Consider the following 21,235-nt stretch of genomic DNA (forward strand, 5'->3'; position numbering starts at 1 on the left):
TCTCTCTCTCTCTCCCTCTTAAAAATAAAAAACATTGAAAAAAAAAACCTAAAAAAATCAAGATTAAGAAAAACTGTAAAGACTTTCAGTTTGATCACCAACACGTGTAACTGAAGGTGATCTCCAGTCATGGACTCTGACATTCAGGGGTTCTGCGTGTTGGGAAATGACTTTTCTCCATTGTTAGAAGCATCCACATCTTAGGTGTGACTCAGGTGGGGAGTCTTCAGCCACACTTGGGCACGTGCCCTGGGGCCTGACGATACCACATCTGGATCAGCACGTTCAGTGACGGGGCCAAGTGACTAGGACTTTGGCCACGATCTTGGCGTGCTAAGCCCAGGCCATCCCATTGCTCCACGTAACTGAAACCCTTTCTCCTTCAGGAGGTGTTGGAGTTGGCCTTCTCCATCCTGTATGACCCCGATGAGACCTTAAACTTCATCGCGCCTAACAAGTATGAGGTAAGCAGTGTGGAGCCGCTTTGGACAGCCGAGCCCTCTCTGTCTCTTCAGTTGCAGGAGAGGAGTGGGCAGAACAGGGACATCCCCCTAAAGGCAGGGGACCCCAGCATGTCATGAAGGCTTTTTGGCACCGAGATCTGCCAGGCTGGGGTCCATCCATCTGTGCTGGGCTCCCCAGGTTGCTCTTTAGCGACAGTCGTGAGTTGTCATTAGAAAGACAGGGTCACCAGGGGCTAACTTAACCTGTCTGGACTAGGAAAATTCTCCCCGTTTTCAGTCTCTGCATGGCCACCTTCCCAAGCGAACCTGACAGATTGTCCCTCGTCAGGGCTGCTGGGCACATGCAGTAGTGGGTCTGGCCTGGGCTCTGAGGCGGGATGGACCCGGTCCTGCTGACGCGGGGCTTGCAGCTCTGCCCACGGCCCCAGAAGATACTGCATGCACAGTGAGTGACTGGGGTTGAGCCCTGCGTGTCTACTGAGCTCCGGGGGCATCAGAGGGAACTGGAGATGGGGCTTCTGGAAGAGGAGATGCTTAGGCAGGCCCTGAGCTGCCAGTGGAGTTCTGCTGGGAAGAAAGGAAGAAGTAGCAGGTGGGGAGACAAGTGAGCAAAGGCATGGAAAAAGACCTGACAAGTGCAGTTAGAGAGGGACGGGCTGAGAATTCTCTATTATTCCTGCTTATGCTGAGACCCTCAAGTTCAGTTTCTCTAGCCTTATTTTAACATTTGTTGACTGGACTTTTTTTTTTTTTTTTTTAATTTACTTTTTTTGAAACAGAATTGAGATCCTACAGTGATTCCTTCTGTATCCTGTTTTTTTCACCTAATATGTATTGCCCCCGCCATTGCTAATTTCATGGGTAGTTTCAGGTAGCTGACGCCCCAGTACTTAGGTCTCGTTTTGCTGTATCCATTCGTTGCGTTTGTAGAAATCATATTTCGGGGCACCTGGCTGGCTCAGTCAGAGGAGCATACGACTCTTGATCTTGGGGTCATGGGTTTGAGCCCCACATGGGGTGTAGAGATTACTTACATAAGTAAAACTTTTTTTAAAAAAATCATGTTTCAAGGGCACCAGAGTGGCTCAGTCGGTTAAGTGCCTGACTCTTGGTGTGGGCTCAGGTCATGACCTCACGGTTCGTGAGTTTTAGCCCCACATCAGGCTCAGCACTGACAGTGCAGAGCCTGCTTGGGATTCTCTCTCTCTCTCTCTCTCTCTCTGCCCCTCCCACACTCTTTCTCTCTCTCAAAGTAAATAAATAAATTTTAAAAACTTCTAAAACAATACTATTTCAAAAAATAAAATAAAAACAAATCATATTTCAGATTATCTCAGGAAGCTTAAGCGTAAACCCCTCATAAAAGCCAAAAGGTGTCCTTGAGAAAGTGAACGATCACCTCCCGATTTGTCTTTGTTATTATCCCGAATCGGTTTTGCCGACACACTAAGTCGTGCCAGAAGAGACCATTATGAGTCCTCTCAGCAAAGGGACCTTGGCAGGACCTCCTGCTGCCCAGGGGCCACCATGTGACGTTTTGCAACTTGCCCCCCACAGTACTGCATCTGGATCGATGGCCTCAGTGCCCTTCTGGGGAAGGACATGTCCAGTGAGCTGACCAAGAGTGACCTGGACACCTTGCTGAGCATGGAAATGAAGCTACGGCTCCTGGACCTGGAGAACATCCAGATTCCCGAAGCCCCACCACCAGTGCCCAAGGAGCCCAGCAGCTATGACTTTGTCTATCACTACGGCTGAGCCTGGAGCCAGACTCCGTGTACCCAGGAAGGGATTTTGGGCCCAGGAGAAACACCTACAGTCTGGTGCCTTGTCTTTTGCTTGTACAGAATCTGTAGTGACCATGGTGGCCAGTAAACGCCAGCCATTCCTCAAACTCACCTCGGACCATCCAGAGCTTCCTCTGGGTCCCTGCCCACTCTAAGTCACGAGGGCGGGGGTGCTCTGCCCCCCCGTCACCATGGAGCCTGGGATCAGAGCGTGAGGCATGAACAGCAGACGCTCTTGCCTTCCCGGCCAGGGACTGCTTGCGCTGGAGTTAACAAGAGTCACTCACTCACCTTTTCTTCCTGAGCCTGCTCTCCAGTTGGCTGGATCCCCTTGTGGGCAAGAGCTGGCCCGGGAAAGGCTGCCCCGCAGAAGACAGAAGTTCTGGGCGTGTTGAGAGCCTCAGAGAGACTGCCTTTGGGTGACCCGTGCCTGTGTCTCAGATCCAAGTGGAGGCCTCGTCCTTTGCTTGGTAGATGCCTTGCCCTTGCTCTCGTCGCCTTCGTGAGGGCTCACTCCGGCTTCATTCAGTGCCAATGAGCTGCTGCTACTGAGGCTCGGCTCTAACATCTCTGGTCTCCAGAGCCACCAGATCTCTCTTGCCCACACAGTTGTCTGGGCAGAGGGAAAGTTCTCCCTACAAGCTCTCGGTCTCTCATCCTGGCAAGTCAAAGACGTGCGAGCTAAGTCCTGTCCTCTAGTCTCAAAGAACTCTGCAGGGAGAGCCCAGATGAGGCCTGGGCTGAGGCTGGTGAGGCCACTAGAGTCCACTTCCGCCACCCCCCCCCCCCGCCCCCCAATTTTCATTTTTTCCTTCCTCGGAGAGAAATCTCCCACCTAACCTGAATTGCGGCCCTCCACTTGGCTTTCCTTTGGCCTCCCCGACCTCAGGAAGTTTGGCCTTCCCTTCCCCCTGCTCCCAGTGTTGTGGTTTCTGCCATTGGCCATGATTTCAGGGAGCTAGCTGAGGCCACAGCTGTGCCAATGGGGCTTCCCTGGTGCTGCGGCACCTATAAACCATGTGCCCAGCCTCTCCCCTTGGACACGTGAACACGGTGGCATTCAGTATTGGTAGCCTGGCATGATAGGTACTGCCCCATGAAGAGTGTAGTATATATTTTCTTTACTATAGGCCATACTTATACAGACGTGTATATATATTTATATAAGATCTCCCTATCCTAGGATGCAATGTTGGAGGGAAAATAAAATTGGAGGCTCCCCCTAAAAAAAAAAAACAGAAAACAAAAAAACCACTTCCCGTTGTGAGCCAAGAGAGTGACCCGAGAGCAGCCAGGAGCTTCCTGTCGGTAACCATGTTTTCAATAAATACTCTTTCATGTACAAACTGCGGTACCTATTAACAGCCATGTCTCTGTACTTGCCGTCTGCCCAAGGGAGCTCTCACCTTCACAAGCCTTCATTTCATTGTGTCCGGGAGACTTGGAGAGCTCCAGCTGGAGCCCCCAGCCAGCTTCCAAGGGCCCCCCCCCCTTTTCAACCGCTCCGCCCTCCCCGTGCGTGGGCATGCATGCATGCACACACACACACACACACACACACACACGCTTCCACAGTTAAGGATGCTCACAGATTGTTGCACCAGGACAGTGTTTTCTGCCCAGGCTTGCTGGGCACAGCAGGGAAAGGCATTCTGTATACCCCCGTGAACATATCCTCCCTCTTCTCCCTGCCAGGGACACAGCCAGGGAACAGCTCAAATTCTTGTGACTTACAAAGAAGACACGTTCTTCACCCTGTGTGTTGCCGGTGCTTAGTGCCCAGCCCTCCAGCTGGTGTTGGAGGCTGTTGCTCCAAAACTCAGCCTTGGTAGCTGGGAGGCCTGAATGAGGGTGGTGATGAAAATAGATCCTCTCTCTCCCCTCGAGAAGGGGGCGAGGACGAGCTCTTTCAAAAGGCATAGAAAGTTGCGGTGCAGGCCTTTAGAACTAACTACAGCCAAGACCTTGGGCAGTGATGGGTGCCACTGTGGGTGCTTGGAACCAGTGCCTGCGTGATGCCAGCTGGCGGTGGCTGGGAGTGGCAGCGGTTTGCAGAACGCGCTGCTCGCACCCAGGTCTTGAGCCTTCTTTTCAGAGGGGCCAGGGAAGTCACACACCGGGATCCACGTTTGCAGCCAGCGTTAAAAGAGAGCCGAGGAGGCACTGGGAAGGGAAGACAAAAAGCCCTAAACTGGGCCTCAGTCTGCAACCCTAGCCTGCCCTGACCTCCTAAGGGTTCTTGCCTCTGCCTCTTCTCATCCATCCTGCAAGACGAGTGAGATCTGAACTCCTTAGCTGGCGTTTTTGAGACCACTGCAACCTGCCCCTTAGCTACTTTTCCAACCATAGCTTTGGTTAACTCTCCTTATAAGCAACTGGGCTAGAGCCAGGCTCCAGTCTTCCCCTCTCCTCCTATTTCCTGTGCCCAGGACATTCCCCACCCCTCCTACTCAACCTGTGGAAATTGAGGTAATTCTTCTTAGAAAGTTTCAGGCAGGGGAGATGCCTGGGTGGCTCAGTCGGCTGAGCTCTTGATTTCAGCTCGGGTCACGATCTCATGGTTTGTGGGTTCGAACTCCACCTCAGGAGGCACCTGACAGCACTGAGGCTGCTTGGGATTTCCCCTCTCTCTCTCTCAAAATAAACATGAAAAAGTTTCAGGGGTGCCTGGGAGGCTCAATCCGTTAAGCATCTATCTGACTGGATTTGGGCTAAGGTCATGATCTCGCAGTTCGTGGGTTGGAGCCCTGCATCCGGTCCGCACTGGCAGTGTGGAGCCTGCTTGGGATTCGTTCTCTGTCCCTCTCTCTGCCCCTCTGCAGGTTGCTCTCTCTCTCTAAGTAAACTTAAAAAAAATTTTTTTTAAGTTTCAGGCACACAAAATGTTTCATAAATGTTTATTATTTATCATTTCCCATGGATCTTCTAAGTCCTAAAATTTAATGCCCCTGAGTTATCACTCCCCAGCTGACGAGTTCTCAGAAGAAAAAGCCCATGAGAGATTTATCTTCGTGGTTCCATGGCTGCCTGGCACAGCACTGGGCTGGAATAAGGTAAATTAATCTGTTCAATAGACGTAAACAGGACGGTATTTTCTGGCTGCCCCCGGTGCGCATGGCTCCCCAGCAGGCACTGACTGGTCTCCAGAGCGAGGCCGATTATTGGGCGGCGGAGACGCAAGCGACCACACCACGAAGGGCTGCTCGGAGCCGGGATCGAGGGCAAGCCGCGCGGGGCCGCGGCGGACAATGCTGGAGGCCCCACCCCCGGAGCCCCGCCCCGCCCCGCCCCGCCGGCGGCCGGCAGCCGGCGGTCGGTCCCGCCCCTCGGCGGCTTCTGGCGGAAGTTCACACCCTTCGCGGCGGCGCTCGGCCTCGCACTTCCGGCGGGGGGATCCGGACCGTAGCTCCCGGAACCGAGGTGAGTGGGCGCGCGGCGGGGCCCGCGCGCGCTCCCGAGGGCGGGGCCGGCCGGCCCGGGCCGGGGAGTGGGGTCTCGGCCGGGCTCTGCGCGGCGCGCTCCGGCTCCTGTCTCTTCCGGGTCGCAGTGTCGGCGCCGTGGAGGGGGCGAGGCCTCCGCGCGCCCTGCCCGGCCGCCCGCCGCGCGTTTCCCAGCGCTGCCTGCGCCCCGCGCGACGTCCCGGGGCCGGAGCCAGGCGGGAACTGCGCGGACGCGGCCCGGGCCGCCGAGAGGCCTCAGCCCGCGGCGGGGTGGGAGTGCGGGGCGCGCAGTAAACACGTGGGCAAACAGGGCAATGTCAGGTGGTGGGAGGTGCCGGGAGCCCGAGTCGCGGACCCTTGAGGAGGGTTCGGCCGAGCAAAGGTCTAGGGAGGAGGGAACGGCGAGTGCAAAGAACGACACGGGCGGGATGGGTTTGGCGAGCGGCCAGGGGCCAGCGTGGCGGCGGCCGCGGCACCGGGACAGACACCGGCAGAGGCCAGATGGTGGGAGGCCTTCCCCGCGGGCCCGCTCGGGGGTTGGGATTCGCCCTGGGAGGGCGTGGCGTGCTTTCTGTGTTTTAAGCCTTCGCCCCTGCTGCCCTGCCTCGTAGACTCCAGGCTGTCAGGAGGAGGAAGCGAGGACACTAGTTAGGGGACGGCTGCAGCCGCTAGGTGAGAAATCGGCGTGGCAGAGGCTGCCGGCCCCCACCGAGGCGAAGGCAGCTGGGCCACAGGGATATGAAAGCAGGAACGGACAGGATAGGGTTTGAAGAAGGAGGGAAAGAGTGGGCAAGGATGAACTCATCGTTGATTTGGGGGCTTGCGCGTAAGTAACCAGGTGTGTTTTGCTGGCATTCACTAATGGTATAGGTTGGGGGCACCTTCAGTTTGAGGTATCTCGAGTGGAGCTACCAAGTAGACTGTTAGATGTACCAGCCTGGGAGCTGGCAAAAGAGGGTAGGGCAAATGAAAAGGATTTAGAAATCACTGGAATGTCCATCAGATGGGATGAGATGACCCAAGAATGAAGGGAAGTGAAGCCAGGGTCCAGTGCTCAGGCGGCCAACTTTCACAGGTTGGTTGATGAGAAGGAGCCAGTGAAGAAGGCAGGGAGTTCGGAAAAGGAGTCCAAGAAAGGAAGAAAAAGCAGGACAGTGTGGTGTGGCAGCCAAGAGAAGGTTTTCCGCGGAGGAGGAGGTGGTCAGTTGTGTAAGGTGCTCAGGGAAGCAGAGACTTGATCCTCAGAGAGGCAGCCAGGAGGAGGGTGTGGTGACTGGGAGCAGTGGGGACAGACTGGGAAGGAGTAGCAATGGCAGGACACGGGGCCCTGGGGGAGTTTGTTGTAAAGGAGCCAGGAGGGGGTGCAAGCGGCTGCTGCCACAAACCAGCATCCGGTTTTGGACTTGATGCTCTTGACTCCTCTCCCAAGAGGCAGATGAGTTTATCCTCTGTCGTGGATACACTGTTGTGGAAACTGAGGCCCAGCGTTCAGGTAATTCAGAGGCCACCAGGTAGTAAAGGAGCCAAGACTGGATCCCAGGTCTTTCTCACTCCAAGCCCACACTTGTAAGCGCTAAACTGCACTGCCCAGGTTACAGCCACACAGAGTGAGGGGGGCCAGGTGCTACGGTGCCCTCCCCTGAGGGGGCTGCTGCTCCCAGCCAGGCTGCCCCCTGGGGAAAAGTAAGGCCAACATAGAATTCCTTTCTTGGCAAATGTGATTTGAAAAAGAGCATTTGCCCCTTTCAGGCTGGTTTCCCTTATCCTAAAAGAAAGGCAGGGATCTTATCAGTTACCTATCTCTGTCTCCAGGGCTGGGTATACAGTGGCACTTGATAAATGCACATTGAGTAAGTGGCCAAATGATTTCCAAGAGCCCTTCTGGCTGAAGTCTGATCTTGTGTTTGGGGTTAGGTGACTCATAATAAGAGAATGAGTGTTGTTAACTTGGAGACCGTGCTCGCCGCGGGCTGGGGTAGTCATGGGGACTTTTTGGAGGTGGAGGACCTGGACTGGCGAAGGCAGGGTAGGCCGTGAACAGGGCGGGGAGGCGGGGTGCACAGATCGCAGCGTTGGAATGGGAACTGCACCAAAAGCAGAAGATGCAAGAAGTTGACTCACGGAAATGTGTAGACTGCCCTGGCTTGGGAGCCATGGGTGGGGAACCCTGGGGAGCGAGTGCTAGAGGATACAACGCCGTGTGGTTGCCTGTGCGGTGTAAGCAGGCATGTTCTCAGCAGGGAGCGGTTTTGCCCCCCATGGCCTCTGGAGACATTTTTGGTTGTCACAGCTGAGGATGAGGGGCCGTGATGGGCACCTAGTAGATGGAGACCAGGAACATTCCTAGACATCCCACAGGGCACAGAGAATGATCTGGCCCCACCTGTCCGTAATGCCAAGATTGAGAAACCTAGGTATAGGGAAAGCGTGTGGGCCTTAAGACCTGTTAGGTGTAGGTTTGGTGCCCGTGTGCCCCACTCCCCAGCTGGGCAGACAGGAGCCTGACCTGCAGGAGATGTGGGGAGAAGTGGAGGAGACTGCGCATCGTGTGGTGGGGGGAGAGGATGGCGGCCCGGAGGGCAGTGGTGGAGGACAGGAGATGTGACCAGATCGGGGATGTTTTTGAAGCCTGAGGTGACAGTACTTGCCGATGGCACGTGGGCTGAAGGAGAGAGGAATCAGGCTGGGGGCGAGATTTGTGGCCTGAGCCCCTAGGTGGACGGAGGTGTCACTGGCTGCGGTGGGAGGAGGGGCAGGTTTGGACGCCTGCTGGGAAACAGGAGTCTGCGCTGGGCAGGCTAGGGGTGGGTGCCGGACACTAGGCATCCAGGTGCGGACAGACAGTCGGCCACTGGCTATTCCTCTGGAGTTGACGACGAGGTCAGAGGGAGGGCTACACGCTGGGGAGATGTCAGCTTATTGCTAATAAAAGGTAATCGGCAATATAATGTGTTTCGATGTGTAAGTTCCCGAGCCCAAGGATGCTAGAAGCCGCGAGGAAGCAGTCCATGCTTTCACCACCCCACAGAACCCCCGGGAACGCGGTAGCTCCTGTGCTCAGTGCCCCAGCCACGTTTGAGCGTGACAGCTCAAACACCACGTGTGCCATTGCTGTGGATGTCGTGGTTTCTCCAAACCGTTTATCAAAAGCAGTGCCGTCTCCTCGGTGTACGTGGCAAACGAATTTCAGTGCATTGTGGAACCACGGAAAGACTGCTCTGTGTCACATGTAAGACAGTTGGGGTCTGGGGACACCTGGCTGGCTCAGTACAGCGTGCAACCCTGGATCTTGGGGTCATGAGTTGGAGCCCCACGCTGGGGGTAGAATTTACTTAAAAGCGCGCACGCACACACACACACACACACACACAGTTGGGTTCTAGATTCAGGTAATTTTAAGTAAGTCTTCTACCCTACAAAGGATCCAGAGCGAGTCTTAGTTATGTGGACTGTCTCCCCCCACCCACCCCCCACTAAAAGCCAGGAGGGTTCTGGGGCGCCTGACTGGCTCTTGGTTTCGGCTCAGGTCATGATCTCACGGTTCATGAGTTGGAGCCCCACGTCAGACTCTGTGCTGACAATGTATCCTGCTTGGGATTCTCTCTCTCTCCCTCTCTCTCTCTCTCTCTCTCTCTCTCTGCTCCTCCCCTGCTCACATGCCATCTCTATCAATATAAATAAATAAACTTGAAAAAAAAAAAGCTAGAATTCCCCCAAAATACCACCGGCAGGTTCCAAAGCTCCCCTGGAGAGAACAGCAGCCCGGGGGGGGGGGGGGGGGGAGTGTATCCTCTGGGCAAAGCCTTGTGCTGGCTCCCACCTCGCCTTGGGGGAGGGGAAACGATAACCCGGCTTCCCTGTCCAGAACTGAATGCACTTCCTCCTTTCGGAAAGGGCTGGGGGTGGGGAAAGTAGATGTCTGAGCAGATGGTTCTAGGAAGGCTTGAAGAAGGTGGCGGCACTGGAGCAGGTTGGGAACCTCTCCATGGAGGAGATGGGGACCGGAGGGACGCACAGATGAAGCAACGGGCAGGATAGCTCGGGACCTGGGTCCGCCCGGTGTCCGCAGAGCCCACACGCTCTGGACACTCACTAGAGTCGCCTGCATCAATAGGCTGGGAGCGGTGAGGTTTGGCAAGAGCCTCAGGCGGGCACGGCGACTAGGGGAGTGCTTGTTAGAGGCTGGGGGCAGGGAGGTGTTGGTTTCCTGGTCCATTTTTAACACCTCAAAGACCAGATCAGCCCCCAGAGAACCAAGTGCCCGGTGTCTTGCGCTGAGTCATCGAACCGTATGGGCAACTCACGATGTGCCCAGTGGGCGTAAGACTAAGGGGCACGGTGGTCCCTGTCTTCACGGAGCTCACAGCCTCCCAGGGGACAGAGACGTCACTCAGATGACCATGCCCCGCACAAGGGCACTGAAGGAAAAGTAGGGGGCTGTGAGAGCAGCCCCATCACGGGGTAGCCCCCGAGGAAGTGACATTTGAGCTGAAGTTGACTAGGACCAGGTGAGACAGGAATGGAGAAGGGTGGCAGGTCCATTCCTTCAGGAGGTAGGAAAGAGCCTGTGTGTTTGGGGAGCTGAGGTGGTCGGTGGGATGGGGACAGAGCCCAGCAGGGACAGATCAGGCCGTCTTAGCAGACAGAAAGGCTTTTGGTCTTTATCATAAGAGCACTGGGAGCCACTGAAGGGCCGACGTCTGATCTGACATGATCAGATTTACGTTCTTAAAAGGTCAGTTTGGTGGCAATTCACAGAGAACGGCTCGAGGCGACAGAGCTGACGTGATTGGAGCTCCCGTGAGGGCCTGTGCTGGGCTTGGGCCCCTTCCTGCTCCTGCTGAGTCCACTCTGGCCTGCCCCCTGCGGGCAGGGGTGGGGTGGACCGGTCAGACAGCCCTCTTTCCTTTCCATTCTTCTAGCCTCCGCCCTGGGGACGTGTGAGCCCTGCGTCCACTTAATCATGGAGAGGGTTGGCCTGGGCCACCAGCCCCTTAGGTGAGGACTCTGCCTGGGGCTCCGTGGACGATTCTGAATCATGGAGGCAAAGAGGACTCTTCTGGCCAGGAGACCTTCCTGTTGAAAGTTGTGGCCCAGCTTGGCCGGCCCTTCCTGTCTTCGGCTGTCTTCGGGAGAGGCTCCCACTGACCCAGAGCTAGGGGGTTGCGGCTTCCCCGGATGGGGAGGTGGGCCTTCGACGTGGCCTTTGTGTGGAAGGCGGTGTTGACTCTGGGGCTGGTCCTCCTCTATTACTGCTTCTCCATCGGCATCACCTTCTACAACAAATGGCTCACCAAGGTAATGGGGTCCTTGCCGGGCAGGGGGCTGGGTGGCAGGTGACTGTGGCCGTGGCTACAGCGACCCCTAATATTTAGCAACAGGACGGCACAGGCTTCAGCCAGTCAGACTGGAAGCCAATCACGCTGGTGATGGGACCGGGCCCTAGAGCCCCACCGTGCCAAGGCTTCCCCTCAAACGGGCGGAGGGAGGGGAAACCGGGAAAGGGGGAGGACTGAGGATGAGTGGGGGCATTAGGGAGGCTTAAGGAGGCAGCTGCTCACCGGCCAGTGGAGAAGCGTTTCGGGGTTTTCATGACTGGTGCAGCTGAGCCGGCCGCACAGGCCCTTCCTGGGGAGGGGCCGCAGCAGGAGGCTGAGGGCGGTGGGGACGGTGCCATGCCCGCCACCTGCTCTCTGTGTGACTTCTGAAATTGGAACCACACGTCTCTTGTCTCCAGTGATTATAACGTGGGTGAAAGCCCCTGGGCTGCTGCAGACCCTCGGGAGCCACCCGGTTGGCGTCGCTGCCACCGGACAAGGGGGACGGGCTGCAGGCAGGCTGTAACCCGTGCTGGGCGGTCTGTGCTTTGGGCTCCGTAGAGCTTCCACTTCCCCCTCTTCATGACGATGCTGCACCTGGCCGTGATCTTCCTGTTCTCTGCCCTGTCCAGGGCGCTGGTTCAGTGCTCCAGCCACAGGGCCCGCGTGGTGCTGAGCTGGACGGACTACCTCAGGAGAGTAGCTCCCACAGGTACAGGCCTGCCTGGGGCCGGGGCAGAGGAGGGCACTTGGAAAGCCACAGGCTAAGAACACAAGGGCTTGATGTCTCGGAGCTTAGGCCCTCCCGCTCCTCTCTTCCTGCCTCCCCTCCCAGCCCGGCCCTGCTTCTGCCTCTTATGCACTCCCCAGCTCCCCCCTCCCCAACGCACACACAGTGCGCGCGCTCCTGTGCACATGGAGGCAGCAACGGCCTTGTCGTTGTCTGGCCCTTCGATGTGTATGCCGAGCCGACACCTGCCCTGGAGACGGCAGTGAGCAGAGTCCCGTCCCTGTCCTGGCGGTAGTGGGATGATGAGGGGTGCCTGGGAGCCCAGAGGCACCAGCCCAGGCCCGGGGGGAGGCTTCCCAGAGCTTGGGCTACAGCGGCCGAGGCTTCAGTGCGTGTGCGGGTCTGAAAGGGAACTGAAAGCGTCTCCGGATGCCGAGACTCAGCGCTGGTGAGGGGAAGTGGGAGAAATGAGGGGGTGGCAGGGACAGACCCTGGAGGACCCAGGCCTCCAGGACGAGTGTGCCTCCATCCTGAGGGAAGGGACATTCACACATTCGCCATGTTTAGCCACTGGGAACTACCCAGTCCTAATGCTGGAGCGGAACCCCCTGCGTTTTGTGGCCAGGAGTTGACCCTTCAGCTGCTGTGAAAGGAAGGCCCGAGGGCCCCAGAGAAAGCCGGGGTGTTCGGGGCAAAGCAGGGAGCGCTCGGGGGCCTCTCGGAGGTGTCTGAACAGCCGGCGCTCGCATGCCGGCCTGCCCTGGCTGCATGTCCGGGGGCGCCCCTGTCTCCACAGCACTGGCAACAGCGCTTGACGTGGGCTTGTCCAACTGGAGCTTCCTCTACATCACCGTCTCGCTGTGAGTACCGGCCACACCCCGCCACCTCCGTCCAGCCTTTCGCGCGCACTCTGCCGGTGGGCCAGCGCCGTACCCCTCTCTGGGACCGGCCCTTGATCTCCGCTCCTTCCTGACACCCAGCGGCTCTCTGGGAAGCTGACAGCCCCTGCGGTAAACTTAGCTCGCAGGGGTGCTGTGCCTGCCTGCCCGGCGGCCCCGGGGGGAGCCAGGGACTCAGAGTGGTGACCGTATGCAGGGGAGAGAGGGCACTGACCGGTGTGTGGTGCCTGTGGCTGCGCAGAAGGGCGGGTGTGACCATCCTCTCTCATCTCTGACTCTGCACTTCAGGGAGCACAGCCTTTGCCTTCTTTTTCTCCTCTCCTCCTTCCTTCCTTATCCCGGTCTCCACGGAGGAGCAGGTATAATAGGACTTAGTGAGCTCAGCGTCCAACCCGCGGCCTTTTCTCTCTGGCGGTAGCAAGAGTCCTCTTAGGCCAAGATTTCTTCTGATTAAAGGTCACGTCATCAGTCCAGGTGACTCAGGCTGCCTTCCTGTGGTCTTCTGTACCCAGATTGCCTGGCTGCCCTGAGCAGAGCCAGCTGCCCTCAGGGAAATCAGAGGTCCCCCGGCCTCCCGCCTTTTCCAGCAGTGTCCGTGGGCTCCTCTCCTGGTGGTGGGTCTGAGCCCTGAGCCCTGGCGGTGCATCGTGGGTACTTTGTCCTTGCAGGTACACGATGACCAAGTCCTCCGCTGTCCTCTTCATCCTGATCTTCTCGCTGATCTTCAAGCTGGAGGAGCTGGTGAGGCCTCAGCTCCCCTGGTCCCTCCTACCCCCACAGATGCTAAGAATAAAAGGGAGGACTGGGCAGTAGCTAATCACTGTATGTGACAGAGGAAACGAGCCCAGGTGGCAGTAACTCCTGTCACTGAGGAAGGACCTAGGACAGGCCACTGCTGATAATACTTAGCAACTGGCGTGGCAGGTGGAATGACCAAAAGAATGACCAAAGGAGAAAGGGTTCAAGGTCAGGGACCAGGCACAGCTGGCCCTTTGCTGTAACCAAAGGAAAGCGCTAAAGAAGTTTAGATCAAGGAGGGATGCAGGGTACATGTCTGCTGAACGTCAGCCGTGCCTACATTGATGGGAAGTTGCTGGCCGGGACCCCCAAGGTCGAGGGGGAGAAGGGTTTCCTGCCTCAGGGTCAGCCAACATGGCTACCGAGCCTAAGCTCCAGGTTTGAGGAACTCAAGAGTCCACAGTTAGTTGCCACTGCTCCTCATCCTAATAGCGCGCAGCGCTGGTCCTGGTGGTCCTCCTCATCGCTGGGGGCCTCTTCATGTTCACCTACAAGTCCACACAGTTCAACGTGGAGGGCTTTGCCTTGGTGCTGGGGGCCTCGTTCATCGGCGGCATCCGCTGGACCCTAACCCAGATGCTCCTGCAGAAGGCCGAACTTGGTGAGAGAGGGGCCTGGGGGCACCGGGCAGGGTGGGGGCAGGCCAGGCCAGGCCTGGCAGCTCACCCGTGTCCCCATTCTGCAGGGCTCCAGAACCCCATTGACACCATGTTCCACCTGCAGCCACTCATGTTTCTGGGGCTCTTCCCTCTCTTTGCCATATTTGAAGGTAGGTTCGGTCGTCCATCTTGGCGGCCCCTCGGTACAACAGATCCCCGGTCCCTGCTCTGAGCCCAGCCCTGTGGTAGCTGCAGAGTTTACAGACATCAGAGGTGTAGTCCGTCCCTTGGTAGTGCCTGGTTCAAGGGCCAGACAGACATTAAACCGGATGGCTGGAATCCAGCATGATAAATGCTTACACAGAAAGTGTGTATGAAAGACAGCAGATGATGATGACAATGGATGCGGACAGGTGTGCCAGGCTCTTCTGATCATTTTAAACATACTAACTCATACACCCCAAAACCCCACATGGCCGTACTATCATTATGCCCATCGCGCAAGTTAAAGAAACAAGTGGGGAGAAGATAACCTTGCCCAAGGTCCTGTGGTTCATAAACAAGCCAGCATTTGGTTCCAGCAGCTGGCTTCCAAGTCCTTCGTGTTAACCATGATGTGTTCTGTCTCTTAGAAGGAACGGAAGGCCATGAATTATTTCAGGATGCTAGGGTGGAAAGCCAAGTCAGAAAGGCTTACCAGGCAATGTATTTTGGAGGCTGGATGGGACTTTGACAGGCTGTTGGTGGCGGAACAGTAGGTTGGGACAGGGGGAGTGTGCCGGACTTTGTGCGGCCAGCCCTTGTACAGGAGTCTGGGCTGGTGAGCAGTCCCGCCCACCATTGCCTCCCGGAGAGGGGAGAGGCGAGGCGAGGCAGGGAGAATGGTCTAGGCTGGCAGTGCACTCCATGTCCTTCCTTCCTCCCATGTTTTGAGATTAGTCTTTGTTGCCTGTCTGTTTCTCCTTCCTCCCAGAGTCCTTTCTGTCCTCAGGGTCATTTCAGAGCATTCTGTCCCACATCCATTTCAGTTTCAAGCAGTGAAGCGTCTCAAACCTCTCTGAGAAAATTATTCTGCAGCCCCGTTGTCCAGGAAGCTTCTGCAGCCTCGTTTTTCTCCTTTTTAATGTCTCCCCTCCCCCCCCATTCCTTGTGCCCCCCATGCCCACAGCCACTGCCTCCTGTCCTGGCTGTTTACACTGCTCCCCGTCTCCGCAGACCCTCATCCGAAAGCCCTGATAGTCGTCACTTAGCAAAGCTGCGTGGATTTAGCTCCTTTAATCTTTTCTGGTAAATTAATCCCCCAAGCGCCTTCATTACTTATGTTGCTCTTTCCCGAATTCCCTTCAATTTGCCGACGCCTTTGCGGTACTGCTGAGCCCAGCACCAGACAAGATGTCCTACATCGTGAGGCTGTTTGCCTGGGAGGGACCGTCACTCTGCATTTCTTTGGTGCTTCCCTCCAAAAATCTCCCAAGTGCCTGGCCACCCTCCATCCCCGCCCCCTCCCCCCTCCCCCCCCCACCCCCACCCCCAAGTGTCTCTGCTGTGCCTAGCTCGGGCTGTTCTTGTGCAGACAGACCTGCAAAATCACTCTCTCAGAGGGTTGGTGTTGGAGGGCCGGGAATCCTCTGGAAGTCGAGCAAACTTTGGTGTGTGGGTGCCCATGCGGGTGTCTTTAGAATGCTTTGTCCTATATTTGCGTGTGTGTGTATACTTTCTGAGAACTGTTTGTCACATTCTACTTTCTGAGAAACGCTGGGCTTGTCGAAATGCTCTCATTTTATCACTGGGGAAACTGGTCCTGAAAGAGGACACATCTCAACCTAGTGCCACAGCTGGGTGATAGCAAGACCGGGATTAAAGCGGGGAAGGTTTGTGAGGATAAGACTCGTCACTGTTGGTAGGTGGCCCAGGGCATTGACAGTCCTCACGGGGTGGGCTGCCCGCCTCCTCTCTTAACCACAGCAGCAAGGGCCACATGAAGTCACCCTCCTTCCCAAAGACAGGTACATACCGTGGGAAGGGACAGATGTTTCCGGCCGATGTTCTGTGAAGTGCCGTGCTCTCTACCCGAGCCCAGTGGCTCGGAAGCCCTCCACGTGGCTCCCTGTGAGACTCTCTGGGAACCATCACTGCTTCCCCGGCCCCCCAAGTGTCAGACCATCTGCCGCAGGGTTCTCTTCCTTGCCTGTCCTGTCCTCTGGGCCTCGGCCAGTCTGCAGGTGCTCAGGGGGCGTGGCTGCAACAGTGCTGGCTCTTCTGCTCGCCGGGCAGGGTGAGGCCACCCAGGCAGGCTCACCCAGGACGCGGCCTCCCGCTGTCTCCCCCCTCTGCTTTCAGGTCTCCATTTGTCCACGTCTGAGAAAATCTTCCGTTTCCAGGACACAGGGCTGCTCCTGCGGGTACTAGGGAGCCTCTTCCTTGGCGGGATTCTCGCCTTCGGTTTGGGCTTCTCCGAGTTCCTCCTGGTCTCCAGAACCTCCAGCCTCACTCTCTCCATTGCTGGCATTTTTAAGGTACAGACTTGGGGGTGGCTCTGGTCCTGTCTTAGAGTGCAGCCCCCAAGCTCAGTCGCAGCTTTGGTCCCAGCTCCCGTGCCCCAGGGCCCTGCAGAGGAGACGGAAGTGCCTTGTTAGGGTGCCGTGTGCCATGCTCCTGTCTGTAACTCCCATCGTGGCCGCAGCTCTGGGGGTAAGGGCGGTCATCCCCATTCCACAGATGGGCTGATCTACCCACAGATACCCAGCCACTGTGTGGCCACGTTGGGATTCGGACCACCAGGCCTGGGACACATTCTCATTTTACCATGAATGCCGACTCTGGCTGCCTGGCCGTGGCCTGCAATTGGGTTGAGAAGCCCCATCCAGACTCATGGGGAGAGAGTTCGGTGATTGATTGGTGATGCCTGCCGTGGTCAGAGTAAGGGGCAGTGCTAGGCATGAGTGCCCTGTGTTGCCTGTCTTGCCTTTACTGCTGCCTGGCCACACGCATGCCTCTGCTCTCAGCTTCCCCCTCCCCTGCCGCCTCTCACCCCACCCTGCTCAGGGCCGTGGGGCGGTACAGTTTCACCTTGACTAAGCAGGCACAGGTGCTGGACTAGTGTTGCCCAAACCCAGAACCGTAAGTCTCCCCAAGGGGCTTAGACGAGGCGTGAGCTGTGGTTCTCAGAATGAGTCGTCCCACCAGCCCCATTTGCAGCCACTATGTATGACAGCCACCACATGAAGAGCCCTGTGGCCAGCGTGTGTCCCGTGGAGCCCTGTGACACTGCATTCTCCTGTGGCGTTGTCGGGCTGTCCATCCGCAGGTGTGGCCGCCCTTTATTCCTGCGGACAGGGCTGTGGGCCAGGCGCTCTGGTCCCAGCCCCGAGTTTGGTTTGCCCCCCTCGTAGCCCTGACGCGACAACTATGCAAACATCTGCTTTGTCGCATCTTAGCGGCGCGAGGGGAGGAAAGCCCTGCAGGCAGGCCTGATCTTCTGGGCGCAGGGAAGCCCCTTTTTTGCCCAGCTGGCCAGCCCGTCCAGGCCCCGGGAGTTCGGGCAGGTCAGGCTCTCCCCTGTGGTGGTGGCCTTGCCGTCCACCTTCCTGGCAAAGGGGCCACCTCCTCCTCCTGATCACTTGCCCTTCCCGCCTGTCTGCCCTCAGGAGGTCTGCACTCTGCTGCTGGCAGCTCACCTGCTGGGGGACCAGATCAGCCTCCTGAACTGGCTGGGCTTCGCCCTCTGCCTCTCGGGCATATCCCTGCACGTTGCTCTCAAAGCCCTGCACTCCAGAGGTAAACCGGAGCCCCTTCCCGAGGCCTCTTTTCTGAAGGTGTTCTCGTGACTCAGTCCCTCTGCTCTCCCCTCGACCCGGCCCTGGGTCCCCAGCCAGCCACCCAGCCAGGAAGAGGCAGGTGGCCCTCGGCGTGCCCACAGGCGGTTCCAGCCCGGTGGTGGTCCGCACAGCTCAGCCGCCTCTGCGTCGGCCGCCCCTCCGCCAGGGAGTAAGCCCGGCGATCCTGCCACCGTCACTCCGAGAAGACGGGCGGGGAGTGGGTGGGGCCTAGGCGACTCAACACCCCCATCGGGGCACGCCAAGGAAAGCACAAGTGGTCTGCAGCTGGCTTCTCTCTGTCTCCAGGTGATGGGGGCCCTAAGCCCTCGAAGGGACTGGGCTCCCACCCCGACCTGGAGCTGCTGCTCCGGAGCGGGCAGCCAGAGGAGGACGACAATGAGGAAGAAGAGGCGTACTTCGTGGCCCAGGGGCAGCAGTGACCAGCCGGGAGACCAGCTTGGAGGCAGGCCTCTCCCCGCCCTCACACCTCACAGCAGCTCGGGGACCCAGGGGGCCCTTCGCGGCAGCTGGGGAGCAGCGGGCCAGGCCTCTCCCAGGCCGGGCCTTGGGGAGCGCGCAACCGCCTGGCGGGGCTCGCTCGGGGAGCTGAGGAGACTGTGGGGTGTGCGTCGGGCCAGAGCAGGGCCGAGGCCGTGCTGGAGGCCCAATGGGACGAGGGAAGGGGCGGTCCTCGGCCGCTTGCCAGGCTCTGGCGGCCAAGGTGGTGCTTTCCAGGGCACAGCGGGTTTCTTGGGGCACTGGGTTTAGACTGCGGAGCACTTGGGAAGGGGAGAAGGAGAGGCTGGAGCCTCATCACCTGGACAGTGTCTTTTCTCAGAGAGCAGATCTATTTATAGTTTGGAAATAAAGGATTTACGGTCCGCCGGCCACTTCGTGTTGCCTGGAGGCATGGGAGCTGGAGGGGGTGGCGGGGGCCTCACTCTCGTTCCTGGCTGGGGCTTCTGCAGATGACTGGGCAGACTCCAGGCTTCCCTGCATCTCTTGGGTTCCTCTGGGCCCCTGGGCCCTCTCTTGGGGCCCCAGCACACCTGCAGGCAGGAAAAAAATGTATAGAGTGGTGTTCTGGGGCGTGTAGTGCTTTCATAGCCTGGATTTGAATCCTGACTGTCGCTAGCTCTGTGACCTTAAGTGAATTACTTAAACTCTCTGTACCACAGTGTTTTAACCCGTGCAATGGGAAGAATTATTTCAGAGTTATTCAGAAGATTGAGTCCGAATTGGTAACAGATGTTACGTGTTTGTTTTGAGAACGCTTTCAACAGCCGTGGAACCGAGACCCCAAATGAGTGATGGAACAAGGATTCACCGCCAGGTCTGTATGCCAAGTCTGTGCCCGCGGAACATAGATGGAGTGGCCTCCGAGCCTCCGGGACCTGAGCTTCCTGCTCCCCCTACCTTGGACCACTCAGGCCAGGCCGCCCCTCTACGCTGCGGTCTTCATAAAATGGGGAGGACGGTGCGAGATCCTGGCTCTGATGTGCAAGGGTTCCGAAGCCTGGGCTGCTCCTGGGAGCCGGCTCCTCCCCCACCGCCCCCACGCCCCAGCCCCTCGTGGGGACAAGTACTTCCAGGCAGAAGTGTTTTCAGGCACTCACAGCAGGTGGCGCCATTGCACCACGCGGCGACTCGGCACCACCCCGCCTGCCTCCGCTCTCCAAATCCAGGCTGGGGTCCTTGGAAGAGCACTGTGGTGTCTGTGGGTGGGGACCAGGATAGGGCTTGCTAATGAGTTGTTCTCATCACATCGAAGTGACGGAAGCTTCCTCGGTTAAGCCTAGGGAAACATCGATACTTTAGAAACAGGTCCGCGAACTTTCTGTAAAGGGCCTCATAGTCCCTATCACAGCTACTCAGGTCTGCCATTGTAGCCGGAAAGCAGACAGGGACACCAGACAGGGACACCGGAGCAAGAGGGTGTGGCTGCGTTCCAGCAAAACCCTACAAAAACGGGATTCAGCTTGTGGCCTCTGGCTTGCCAACCCCTGCTCTAGAAAAACCCTTAAGAATGATTGAGACCCACCTTCTGGTCGTACAGCAAAGGAAACTGAGGCTTAGGAGGGGCAGTGACTAGCCTGAGGTCCTCAGAGCCTCCAGGCTCCAGAGGAACTAGAACAAGATTTTTTTAAATGTTTTATTTTTGAGAGACCAAGCGCAAACGGGGGTGGGGAGAGGAGAGGCAGGGAGAGGGAGAGGGAGACACAGAATCTGAAGCAGGCTCCGGGCTCTGAGCTGTCAGCACACGCGGGGCTTGAACTCTTGAACTGCAAGATCGTGATCTGACCCGAAGTCAGACCTCAACCGACCGAGCCACCCAGGCTGCCGGAACTAGAACGACAGCTGCCTCCAGCAGGGCAGCACGATGCAGACACGCTTCCTCTGGAAACGAGGGGGACAACACCAGGAGCTCCCCTGAGGTGGTGCCTTATCTGTGTCTGCACCTCTGCCCCCCTCGGATTCTACAAGCTCAGAGGCCAGGATTAAAGGCGACAGTATTCCACACCGGATGACGGATGACTGGGGAGAGCCAGCAGAGAGGAGGGGCTGGGGGCCTCCCGCCGCTGCTGGAGAGAGCCTGCCACAGCCCCGCCGGCTCAGGTGGATGAGAGCTTCCTGTCTGCTCCCCCTCCGTCCCCCTCTCCCCACGCAGGGAGTAAGCACCCGCTGTCTGGTGCGGTAATTACAGGGTGCCTGCATATTGGGTTCAATGACAGCCCCTCACTTAGCAGCAATTACCAGCTGAGCCTAGAGGAGGGCCCCCCCCCCCCCCCCGCCCCGGCCCTGGCCTACGAGGCCAGACCTCATCCACTCGGCTTTGAGCCCTAGAAGCACCCATGCTAGCTGCAGCCAATGCATCTCAGGGCTGCAGCGTCGCCATGGCAACTCGGTGCTCGAACAGGTTGAGGGAAGCTGAGGATGTGACTTGTCTCTCCAAGGCTGTGGCGTCTGTCCCCATGCAGCCTCCGACTCCTGAGCTTCTGCGGAGGAGGGAGGGAGGAAGGAGGGCTGACCCGCAGGTTCAAGTTTTAAGTGTTTACATGCCCACCGTCTCTCCCCAGAGCCTGCGGTGGAAGGAAGGTTAATGCCCCCGATACGTGAGGATGTCTGCAGTTGGGGTTCGTGGTGGAGATGAGAGCCAGCTGGGTTTGCCTGTGGGAGACCCCTGCCCTGCCTGGGCTTGGGGGCCACCTTCGTTTCTTTCGGCTCCTTTCCCCTGAGAGAAGCCTGAAAATCCCAGTGGCCTGAGAGTGGAGTCCTCTGGGCACCAAGAGAATTGTCTTCGTGGTGGTGGCCACAGCTTTCTGCCTCACTGAGTAATGTTGGACTGAGAGGGGTCCCCAGCTTGCAATCCAAAGGACACGGT

General features: G+C 57.7%; 2 protein-coding genes across 8 annotated transcripts in view; both read left to right on the forward strand.

Moving 5' to 3' along the window:
- Positions 1-4,886, forward strand: part of ELMO2 (engulfment and cell motility 2) — a 40,585-nt gene extending 35,699 nt beyond the window's left edge. For all 4 annotated transcript variants that reach the window (XM_015065456.3, XM_053199875.1, XM_053199874.1 and 1 more), the window contains 2 exons: positions 387-464; positions 2,022-4,886. In XM_015065456.3, coding sequence (XP_014920942.1) covers positions 387-464; positions 2,022-2,222 — 279 coding nt within the window. In that variant the 3' untranslated portion in view covers positions 2,223-4,886. The remainder of the gene's footprint in view (positions 1-386; positions 465-2,021) is intronic.
- Positions 4,887-5,542: 656 nt separating this feature from the next.
- Positions 5,543-18,734, forward strand: SLC35C2 (solute carrier family 35 member C2). Of its 4 annotated transcripts, none has more exons than XM_027070248.2 (10): positions 5,543-5,671; positions 10,614-10,989; positions 11,571-11,721; positions 12,536-12,599; positions 13,307-13,379; positions 13,869-14,037; positions 14,122-14,205; positions 16,376-16,551; positions 17,683-17,812; positions 18,160-18,734. In XM_027070248.2, exons 2-10 carry the CDS (start codon positions 10,870-10,872, stop codon positions 18,291-18,293), a joined length of 1,101 nt encoding a protein of 366 aa, XP_026926049.1. In that variant the 5' UTR covers positions 5,543-5,671; positions 10,614-10,869; the 3' UTR covers positions 18,294-18,734. The 4 variants fall into 4 exon arrangements, with proteins under 4 accessions (XP_026926049.1, XP_026926051.1, XP_014920939.1 ...); XM_027070250.2 differs by having other exon boundaries at positions 11,642-11,721; XM_015065453.3 differs by having other exon boundaries at positions 11,642-12,749.
- Positions 18,735-21,235: the final 2,501 nt, after the last annotated feature.

This window comes from Acinonyx jubatus, chromosome A3, assembly GCF_027475565.1.
Source record: "Acinonyx jubatus isolate Ajub_Pintada_27869175 chromosome A3, VMU_Ajub_asm_v1.0, whole genome shotgun sequence".
Taxonomy (NCBI): Eukaryota; Metazoa; Chordata; class Mammalia; order Carnivora; family Felidae; genus Acinonyx; species Acinonyx jubatus.